At 51.9% G+C, this 11,576-nt stretch overlaps 1 protein-coding gene across 1 annotated transcript in view; it reads left to right on the top strand.

Annotated features, from left to right (window-relative positions):
• The first annotated feature begins 1,922 nt into the window (after positions 1-1,922).
• Syne3 (spectrin repeat containing nuclear envelope family member 3) overlaps positions 1,923-11,576 on the top strand; it is an 80,117-nt gene continuing 70,463 nt past the window's right edge. The window contains exon 1 of the mRNA XM_051150979.1: positions 1,923-2,073. Within this exon, the coding sequence (XP_051006936.1) occupies positions 2,040-2,073 (34 nt within the window). The 5' untranslated portion in view covers positions 1,923-2,039. The remainder of the gene's footprint in view (positions 2,074-11,576) is intronic.

Below are 11,576 nucleotides of genomic sequence, written 5' to 3'. Positions count from 1 at the left end.
CTATCTGATGGCATTCTGCAGTGCACACTTTATGTGTTTTAACCTGTGTGATAGCGTTGCTGACCCCCTCAAGTATTCGAAGGGGTTACCTGGCTCAGCTGATAAACCGGAGAGAGGCAAGTCTTGGAGTTCAAGTTCCCACTGCTCTGAATGTCTTGTCCATGGTAGAGAGAGCTCACCTCTGTAAACCTCTCCTCACATTCCCAGATACTAGCGTATGGCTGGCCTCTGCAGATGTCTGAGGTAAGTCTCGAACAGCCACATGCCAGGGACCCTAGCTATCACATCAGACTCAGAACCATAATGCAACTGCTCCTGCCAAGTGGTCCTCACAGCACCAGGCACAAGACCATTCAAGTGTCTATTATTAGACCTTTTTAACAGAAGCGGAAACCAGGAATGACTAACCAGCTGAGGGCTGTGAGGGCTGTTTTTGTTTTGTTGTTGTTGTTGTCCCCCCACCCCACCCCCCACCCACCCCACCCACAGTGTTTTTCTGTGTAGCCCTGGCTATCCTGGAACTCACTTTTGAGACCAGGCTGGCCTTGAATTTAGGGATTTGCCTGCCTCTGTCTCCCGAGTGCTGGGATTAAAGGTGTGCAGCTTAGACTGCAGGTATGGGACTTCAGAGGGCCAATTGATGCATTTACAGAAGCGACAGAGCCAGCTCCATCCCAGAACAAAGCGCCTGAACCCTCAGTGCTTTGCTTTCCCTTTAAGACAAAGCTAATTACACCCTCCTAACTGCTTGGAAGATGGAGTAAGGATCTAAGGGGGGGGGGGGGGGACGACTCAGGTTGAAAGCATTCTGAAAAGCAAAAGCCTTATCCAAAGGTGAGAATTATAGTAACTGTTAGTCACTTGCCCCCAACCCCGCCCCACCCCCACCGGCTGGCTGTTGTAACCCCAGGGACATGTGGCAGCAACTTGTTGGACCCAGCACTAGAGGTGTTAGACCAGGGGAGGAGGCCCTTTGTGTGATCTTCTCAGGGTAATTATGACTTAATGAATGGGCTCCAACTAAGGAATGCCTGAACCTCTGGCTTTGTGCTTCAAGCTCGGTCCACCCCCCAGTGTTAATCCTGGGCTTTATGTAACTCTTCTGCTTCCTCCTCAACACACACACACACACACACACACACACACACTCTAGTACCAATACGTTCTGGTTGAGAATTTAATCTCTTTTAGGACAATGGCTTTTACACCAATTTATTTTGCCAGCTCTGCTAAGAAACGGGAGGAGGGCGGCACTGTGACTGTCCTTGGGTTTGTATTGGGGTCTCTCTGTTGTCATTTATAAAGTGGACTGGACACACACACACACACACACACACACACACACACACACACACACACCCCAGTCATGAAGACAGAGAGAGACTCATGTGGTACTAGTTTCTCAAGTTATGATCTCTTTAGCAGCGGGCATTCTATCCAGAAGAGACAGACTCAATCCGGAGGATCTGTTACTGCATGGAAGAGATAACTGTGGAGCCCTAGGGTGTTTTGTTTGTTTTGTTTTAATGAGTTTGAACAAGGTCTGAGGGGAAGCTGACCTGGCAGGTGGAATGTGTCTGGCCCTAGGCAGATGCAAGCGCAAAAGCCCAGAAGCAGAAACTTAACACTTTCTGCTCAGAAGCAAGGTTGAGGGGGTGGAGCCTGTAACTGGGATTGGCCAGTGGGATGGGAAGATGCTGAGCTGGGGCAAGAACAGCAGAAAGAAGAAATGGACATGCTTGAGTCTTGGGCTTAGTGGGAGTTCACAGCATCGAGGCTAGTGGGCTGGGGCGTGGGAAGGTATGGGTAGAGTAAGTACTTTCTATCAGGTTGACTGATGGGTGTCATCTCATTCTTTTATTTGATGATGTTGCCTGTGTCCCTTGCTCTCTCTAGGAGGACAACACCTGCTGATCTTTCCCCAAGTCTGGGCAGGGAGCTAATTTTCTTCCCACGACCTCCTTCTCCTCACGACTTTCTGGAATGGACTAGAGGCAAGTGAAGACCTCGGATCGGATCCAGAGACCCTCTAGACTGACATGGACACGATATTCCCGCCCTCCTGGTCGCGAGGTTCGTCCTACGCCCAGGTTCCCCATCAGCTGCGTGGCTGGGCTCGGGGCGGGTCCCTAAGTGGGCGGGACAGTCGTGGTGTCCCCTGCCCCGCCCTGACCCGGCCCCGCCCCGCCCCGGAGCCGCCCGGGACGAAGGGCGCAGGAGGGACTCGGCCCAGCCTCCCGCGGCGCCTCGCTCCGTCCGCTCCCGGCAAGGTGAGTGAGGAAAGGGAGGTGGGAGGCCGCACGGGGGCGGAGAGGGTCGCGCCCAGTCCCGAGCGTCCCCCAGTCCTGGCGCGTCCCCCGGGAACCGCACCGCGGGAAGTCTGGGGAACCCACGGAGGCGCGCGGGGGCGGGGGCCAGCGTGACAGCTGCAGGCGGGCGGAGCTTCGGTTCAAATGCAACCGCTCCACCCGCTGCGAAATGCCGGGCACACTAGAAGCTCGGCCCCAAGACGCTGCAGTGCCTGGAGCTGTGCGTCCCGTGGGCCGGGTGTCTTCCTTGGTCTCCCCTCTTCGCCTCTAGGGGCGGGCAGACTTGCCAACGCACAAGTCCCCAGGGCCCGGAACGTCCCAAGCTGGGGACTGCGAGCTCGCCAGGGAGAACCTGAGAGCGCGCAGTGAGGAAGGGAAGTCCCATCCGGTGCCCCCGGTTTCCTTCAGTCATCTGCCTTGCTGTGCAACCTTGGGCGAACAGCACAGCCTTGCTGATGCCCATCCTACCTTCCTAAGGGGAACTCAGATGTTGCCTTCACTTGAAGTCAGAACTGGGCGGGCGTCTCACATAGCCTAGTTGGCGTCTGTTTCAGAACTGAAAAGTGGTGTATTCCGTCCAAGAGTGGTTGACATTTAATATCTTTGGCTCTGGGGCTTCATCTCTGTAGAAATGGTTTCTTCTATAATGGATAACGAAGGTATGCTTGTAGGGTGGGTTTAGTGCCAAGGGGTGGTGCGACGGCGGGGGCAGGGGGGATGGAACACCCCATCCCTTATGGGTGGGGAAAAGCGATTCGTTTTCTAGCCCGGCAACTATGTTCTGAAGGCTAACTGGACAACCCCGTTCATCTACCCAGAAGAGAAGAAACAGGCTGAGATGGGGGGGGGGGGGGGGGGAGTGGAGTGTGACTTGCTCAAGGCGGCACCAGCCAGAATCCCTATTGCAAGGGAACTTGGCTTTCACGAAAGGGCTTACTCAGCCTTGCCTCTTGCTGGGGGAGAGGTGGGGAGCCAAGAGCTCACAGGGGTCAGGAGCTGGGAGGCAGGAAGGTGTATCTGTGCCAGCGGGTTCCTTTGCTGGGTTTCCTATGCTGTGCTCCAGAGAGACACTAGCACACGAGGGCTCCCACCTTCCCCAGGCCTGCTGACAGCCACAACTGAATGGAGCTGCTCCCAGGAGCCAGAGAGGCCCTTCCAGGGGAGGTCTATGTAGGAGTCATAGTGACCCTCTGGAGTCACTGAGGGAGGGATGAGAACCCAGGCTCGTTTGTCCCCTCAGTCCTACAAAGGCCTCAGGGTGTGGCAGAGCTGTTCTGTCTCTGTGGGAACAACTGTCCACCCTAGTGTTGGGGGCTGGGGGGTTGCATGCTTTGGAGTGACTATGGCTCCAGCCCTGCCTGGACAGCCCCTTTGTCTAGTGATACAGAGACCTGAGGTTGCTGGGGATCCTGGTGCGGCCACTCTGGAAAGCATGGCTGGGCAGGAGAGCATTGCCTCCAAAGGACTCTGGAGTCTGTAAGCCTAGAAGCTTCTGGCCTCCTGTGTCATCTTGCTGTAAGGGATCGGAGTGACCTTTGGCCTCACCTAAGTATGGGACCTCGGGCTCGTTGTTTCACCTGTCAGTCTCAGAAAAGGGGCACCCTGGCTCCCCACAGCCCCTGTGTCATTGGGCGCTATGAGCAGGGGGCGTGATATTCTCAGACACTGTGTCATGTGATGTGGATGGGATGTAGCAACGAAGAAATTGGTTTTGTGGCTTGGGGTGTATGGGGGGCTTGATTAGGGTACCTGGGATCTTCTCTGTTCTGTCTTTTTTCTCTCTGCTTCGATTTCCCCAAATCTGTCAAACAGTCTGTAATCTAGGTCACTTCCTTGGGGTCCTCTCAATATTGAAGGCTTGTCTTTGACTCTGGGAAGGAGGGTGGTCACAGAGAGCCTATAGAGGCGTTCAGGTGTGGCTGTGGAGTGTCCTGTTGTACAGTTCCCGGGTCCCAAGGAGGAAGCAAAGATGCTATGATGGCATCCTGCTGGTGAGGAGACTTGTATTGCCTGCCCACAGGCTGCGTGTCTGGTCCCGGATTTGAACTCCAGACCTTTGAGTCAATGCTGTTTATTATTCCACGCATCCTGTCTTGGGACAATTCAAGGACAATGTTGCATGTGAGTCACTGGAAAAACTGCCCATCAGGTGGATCCCAGTCATCAGCAAGCCGCTGAGGGAAAGAAATGAAAACATGGGCTGGAGAGAGGGCTCAGAGGTTAAGAACACTGCCTGCTCTTCCAAAGGTCCTGAGTTCAATTCCCAGCGACCACATGGTGGCTCACAACCATCTAAAATGAGATCTGGTGCCCTCTGCTGGTCTGCAGACATACATTCAGACAAAACACTGTATACTTAATAAATAAATAAATCTTTTTTTAAAAAGAAAGAAATGAGAACATGGATTGTGAACATTCCTCCACCCCTGTAACATCAATAAGTTTTTGGCGCCAAGACAGAAACTAGGAGGAGCAAATAGAAGTAAGGGACATGACACCTCCCAACCTCAGAATTCTTAGCTTTGGACTTAGCGCGCATGCCTGAGACTGTGCGGCCGGGAAACAGATGGGGACAAGTCACCAAATCTGGAGCCCTGGCTTCATCTTCTCTCATGTGATGTCACTCCCTTTCAGGGTGTCTGAGAAGATAGGTCAGGGCCATGCTCCCCAGAGCCTAGAGGGGTGGGGCAGACCAAAGGCGACAGTCGTGGTCCATATTGTCACTTGCCTTTTTTTTTTTTTTTTTAAAGATTTATTTATTTACTATTATGTATACAGTGCTCTGCTTGCATGTACTCCTGCAAGCCAGAAGAGGGCGCCCTATCACATTACAGATGGTTATGAGCCACCATGTGGTTGCTGGGAATTGAACTCAGGACCTTTGGAAGAGCAGGCGGCACTCTAAACCACTGAGCCATCTCTCCAGCCCCCTGTCACTTGCCTTTTTACTGCCTTTACAACATAAATGTCACCTGGACCTCACTCGGCCTGGTGCCCAAACTGCACAAGCCTAGCATCTCCTCAGTGCAGCAGGAAGTGGCTGAGGAAACTCAAAAGCTCAAAACACTAGAATAGTGGTGGGCTGAGTGGAGGGCACACACCTAGGAAGGGTGAGGATAAACCACCGACCTTAATTGGAAATCACACACCCCATGAGGTGGCAAGGAACAAGGCTGGAAGGATGTTGGCAGTTAGGAAAGAAATCACATTTCAATTGTTTGCTAAGCATCTGTATACATTCTAATTTGTATAGTACATGTGGAGATTTAACTTCACACATAAGCCTGTGTTTGTTTATTTGTTTGTTTGTTTTGAGAGGGGGGGGCAAAGGAGGGAGGGTCTCTTGTAGACTAGGGTGCCCTAGAATAAATAGCTGAGGAGGATCTTGAACTCCTGACCCTCCTATCTCTACCTCCCCTGTGCTAGGATTGCAGTCATGTGTGACTACACCTGAGTTATGTGGTGCTGGGCACCAAAGCCAGGCCTCCGTGCATGCTGCACAAGAGCATCACTGGTTGAGCTACATTCTGAGGTCAAGTTTGTTACTTTGAGACAGAGTCTCAATATGCAAACCAAGCAGGCCTTGAACCCATGAGCCTCCTGCGTCAGCTCTAGACTGCTGGGGTTCTAGACATGCCTTGCTGCGCAGGGTTTAAGTAGGTGTACAGGAGAAAGAAGGGCAAGAGGTGGTTACTGTGAAGCCAGCAAGGCTGTTCGGGGGATAACTGTTGAGGGGTGAGCCTATTCCCTTCTTTTTGTTTTGATTTGCTTTGGTTTTGGTTTCTTTGTTTTGTTTTTCGAGATAGGGTTTCTCTGTGTTAACCTTGGCTGTCCTAGACACACTTTGTAGACCAGGCTGGCCTCGAACTCACAGCAATCCACCTGCCTCTGCCTCCCAAGTGCTGGGATTAAAGGCGTGCGCCACCATGCCTGGCTAAGCCTGTTCCCTTCTTAGGAGGAGCCATTCTATTCTTTTTCTTCAGCCCAGTAGAGGGCTCGTGTGTGTGTGTGTGTGTGTGTGTGTGTGTGTGTGTGTGTGTGTATCTTAAAGTACATTTATTTATTGTGTGTAAATGTGCATGCATGCCATGACATGTGTGTGGAGGTCAGAGAACAGCTTTCAGGATTGTGCTTTTTCCTTCCACCACGTGGGGCTGGGGACGGAGCTCACATTGTCAGGCTTATCTGCAACCGACTTTATCCACTGAGCCATCCCCATGTATTTTAAAAACATTTCCATATTCCATCATTATAAATAGGAGATGTCTTGCATAGTACATGTAAAATTGAAAGATAATAACCAGCATTTTCAGAGTCTTTTAGAAAATTATTCATTGGGCCTGGGTGTTCATCTGGCTGGGTTAACACACACACACACACACACACACACACACACACACACACATGCGTCCCACTGTACGACACATGAGTTCCCTTTATTTTGGGGACACAAGCTCCCTCTTCATTCATCCTACAAGGCCTGGCGATGGCAAAGTTGGGAATCTCAAACACATGCTGGCCTAAGTGATTTGCACTTCCGAATTGTAAAATTATGACATTTTTGAGTTTGGAGGGACCTTAGGTCACCTGGTTCAGTTTGCTGGTTTAACCACCCAGAGAAATGTCCTGGCCAAGGTCAACATAGGGCACATATGTACAGAAGGCGGACAGTTCACAATGGCCGGCCACACCTGTGCATGACTCTTACAGGAATACCACCTGTCACACTAGCCACACTCCCTGGCATCTCAGCCTCCTCCTGAGGCCAGGTGGGGCTGCACAGGTGTCACGCCTGAGATGACACTGATTTGACTATTTTCATTTTGAAGAAGACGGAAGAGACACAGTGTGCAAAGTGACTCATGAATAGAAGCATCCCCGAAGGCGGTACAGGAGCTTGGCTTGGAGTCTCGTTTCCCAGACCTCTAAGGCAGCTGCTCTTTCTCATCCTGCTTGATAATTCATCCCCAGACTGCATAGTGCCCTGGGTATGGTCAGTATCCATATGTTGTTAGGGAAACGGGTTCACTGATGTGGGGTGCTTTCCTCCAAATCCCGCTGCAGATGATGGCAAGGCAAGAGAACCTTCAGTGAGAACCGGAAAGACAGTTCTTTCATTTTTTTCATGTACTGGGCTATGGACACATTGTTTTTACTCCCGAGAAGCAGAAAGTCAGGCCAGCCTGGCAGGCCACAGGGAAATGGCCTTGTGGAAAACAGATGGGTGGGGTCCTTGCAGCTGTCAGGTTGCAGGAGGCTCTGAGCTGACAGCCCAGCCTGGCCACACCCCCTCATGCACAGAACGAGCCATCTGCAGGACAGAGGTGGGGTGCACCGGAGGCCTGCCTGGTTTTGTCCCGGTGTATCTGGCACACCCTCAAATTCCTAGCAACCTTCCCTGTTCCCATCGGAGGGTGTTCTTCTGGCCTGACCTTGTGTATGAGATATTCTTACTGCCGTTGTGTTTTTGAACACAGGAGACCACATGTAGCATCATGGGGGTGCTTGTAAAGTTCTGGATGTTGGAGCATTTCCAGTTTTCAGATTAGGAATCTTCAACTGGTGCTTATAAGTGACAGTTGCACTGGACAGTAAGAGAATTCCAGAATTCTAGATAGCCTTGTCTGAGCCTATAACCTTGCATACAGGGAAGCTGAGTCTCCACAAGCAGACGTGTGTGTGTGTGTGTGTGTGTGTGTGTGTGTGTGTGTGTGTGTTGGCCAGGGATCAATGTGGGGAGTTTGTTCCTTAGGAGCTAGCCATCCATCTTGATTTTTGAGACACAGGGTATCTCACCGACCTGAGACTTGACTGATGTGGCTGGACTGGCCACCAAGGAGCCTGAGTGTTCTCTCTCTACCTCTTCCCCAAGGGTCCTCCTGTTTGTTGTCCACCCAGTACTGGGATTACAAGTGTACCAGTGTCCCACCAACACACACACACACACACACACACACACACACACACACACACACACACAGACCTTTTTTAAAATGTGGGTTCCAAGGATCAAATTCAGGTCTTCGTGCAACCAAGCTATCTCCCCAGCCTGGCCAACTCAAATCTTCTAGTATGTCAGGGTCAAGAATGGACCTCCTGCCTCTTGCCCAATGCATGCGCTCTCTCTCTCTCTCTCTCTCTCTCTCTCTCTCTCTCTCTCTCTCTCTCCTCTCTCTCTCTCTCTTAGTTACCTTCCTCCATGCCATTGTTGATGGTAGTGTGACGACATTGTGGCCTCATGAGCATGGGGAGGTTGGTTTACTGGGTTAGGCCCAGGCCATCATCACCACGCTGGGAGTGGTGGGACTCTGGCTAAGCCTCGTTTTATGTGAGATCTAAAATGGCTGAGCCCCTCCCAAGAAACATTTACTAGAATAATGCCAAAGGCTGACTCATTGAGGCAGCCTCTTTTTCCCATAGTGGGAGGAGCTGACACTTGACCTTCACCAGTCTTAATTGCCTCCGCTTTACGATGGGAGGCTCTGCTTAGTTGTCTATGAAGGCTGTCCACTTAGAAGCCTTATAGTAGGTATTCGGGGACCTTAGATCTCCCTTTCCCTAACATTGGCTCTGTGCCCCCTTCCTGTCCTTGGGCTTCTTTTGGGTCCCACAAAGCCACACTTTCATTCTGACTTTCCTCCCCTCTCTACCTGAGGCAAGCAGTTACTTCTGCCAACTGCCTTTCCCTGGCATTCCTTCCACACCTGGTAGACAGCGCCTCCTAAAAGACACTCCCCACAACACCCCCCCCCCATCATGGGCTTCCATTTCCTGTTTCTTGTACTTTTGTTTTGCTTCTTAATCACTGGCTTCCAGAACTCAAGCCTGGCTCCCCACCTGCCGCTTTGCCCATTCATCTGCACAGCTCACTGGCAGCCAGGAGAGTGGTAGCTATAATTATGACTTAGACAAAAGGCTTTCCAGCCTAAAGAGGACCTGACAAATGCTGGGGGGGAACAGATGCTCCAGGCTGTGGAATGAACTGGGCGGGGCAGACCCTAGTGTTTCCAGGATACACAGAGCCTCAGTGAGTTCTGGAAGGGAAGACCCCAAGACAAGCTGTGACACCTGTCCTTATCTCTCAAGGACCCTTGTCAGTCAGGGGTCTGTTTGCTCCGGGAGATCTGAGGGCCAGCCCTGGAGCCTTGAGATGAATTGGCCTCACTGGTAGAGTGTACACCTATCGTCTATCCTTGGCTGGGACACCCACACCCACACACATACACTCCCACTCCCGCCCCAGCATTCCCATTTGGATCTTGGCTCCTGGTCCCAGCCCCTGCGAGATCTTTCTGCCCACACAGTAGCACCTTCCAGCATTCAAGGCAAGGTCTGTCATTATCTCTTATCTCTGGGCCACTGTCTGAAATGTGAGCTCTGGGCCCTGCCCATTGGCTTATCTCTTCTCCAAAAACTTGAGCGACACAGAAACCAACCAGCGTTGCCACTCAGTACAGTTTCCCTCTGGCATCTCCCCGAGGGTCGGTTCCAGGAACCCTGCAGACACTTAGATGAGCCGTGACAGAACACCTGTGGGAAAGCGGATCAAGGGGAGATAGGGTTTTTCTTGGCTTGGGGGTGGAGCGCACGATCTGTTATTGGCAGGGAAGTGTGGCGTGCTGGCTCCCTTTCTCTGCCATTTACTTCAGCCTGGACCCCAGCCCAGGAGTGCTGCTGCCCATCTTCATGGTGGGCCCTCCCTCATCAGGTAATCCTCTCTGGAACCACCCTCCTAGCCACACCCAGAGGTTTGTTTCCGTAGTGATCCCAGATCCAGTCAAGTGGACAATGAAAATTAGTTATCACAGACACCAAATGGATGACGCACAGATCTCTATATAAAACATGTCCTTAAGTAACTCACGCATGCTACACACATCTTTCCCCTCTTTTCTTTTAAGTGTGCTTCTGTTTGCTCTTAGGATCCCTCTACAGGCAAGCATCACTACACCCAGCTCTTACTGCGTAGCTCTGGCTGACCTAGAACTCGCTGTGGTCCTCCTGCTTCAGCCTCCGAGGGGCTGGGATTGTAACATGAGCCGTCACATTGGTTTTCGCGCTCTTGAAGCCAACTCTAGATCACATGTAATCCCAACCCAAGGTGTATACCATGTGGATTGTCACTAGGCTGTATTATCAGGGAAGATTAAAACGAAGTCTACTCAGGGCAATGCTGCTTCTGTTCGCTGAATAGTATTTTCTGTCTGTCTGGTTGCATGTGGATGTGGAGGGTCGACTGTGCCCATGGAACAAGCGCATGGGGCCAGTGATGGGTGGGCTGGGCATAGAGGAGATTCTTTGCCCAGTCTGCCTCCACCGCCAGCCAGCGAGACACTTGCTGAGGGCCAGCATTGTGCGCTGTGTTCTTTATCTCTCCTTCTGTACCACAGCAATTCAGAGAGGCACGCTGACATCACCCCTGCTTGACAGAGGGTTAAATAACCTGCCCTTGTCAGCTTCAGGTGCCAATGGAGTTAGACGTTTGAATTCAGGTGCTCGGATGCAGGGATCTCAGCCTGATTGTGAAGATGGAGAGCAAACCAGTCTAACCTCCAGCCTCCCGGTCAGGCAGCTCTCCTCTGTAGCTCCAGGGCCTCACAGGAAATCCTTCCCCCAAGCCATGGGCCCAGGAATGCCTTAAGTCCTCCAGAGCCAGGGCCCCACCCTGGAGCACCCTCCCCATTCCCTCCCCCATTTTCCCCAGAACTCCATTTGCAACCTAGACTTGCTGACCACAGGCTGGAGGTTGTAGGTAGCACGTGAGCCAGCTGGGGTTGCCAGGTTAAACGGTCGGTCGGGTCGGTTGTTCACTCAGCACTGGGCAGCCAGCCTGATTGAGTAATTTGCTTACTTGTCTATTTATGGAGTTCCAACTCAACTTTGCATGGAAATGGTGTTAAGGAATGGGTATTTTGAAAAGGTTCTTTCTGGAGGCTTTTCTTGTTTCTGCTTTTTCCCTCTGGCTAAAAAACCACCCAGATGCCAGGCTGGCTGCTCCGAGGTGAGGTCTTGGCTTCATGGAGGAGGACTGAGGATGGCCTGTGAGTTCCTGTGTTTGTCATCCACAGGAAGTGGCAAGGTTAGTCACAAAGCTCCTAGCAGGAGTTGGCTGTGGTCTGGAAGCCAGAGAGACACGTGCTTGTGGCTGGGACCCGAGCTCTTCCGCTCTGTAACCTACATACCCTGGAGTACTGCATTCTTTCAATGTACTTGGCCTTGACTGAGATGGAATGGGTAGCGGGATGCAAGGGACACATCCCTGCTCAG

This window comes from Acomys russatus, chromosome 1 (genome assembly GCF_903995435.1).
Source record: "Acomys russatus chromosome 1, mAcoRus1.1, whole genome shotgun sequence".
NCBI lineage: Eukaryota > Metazoa > Chordata > Mammalia > Rodentia > Muridae > Acomys > Acomys russatus.
This window is presented reverse-complemented; position numbering and strand designations above follow the sequence as displayed.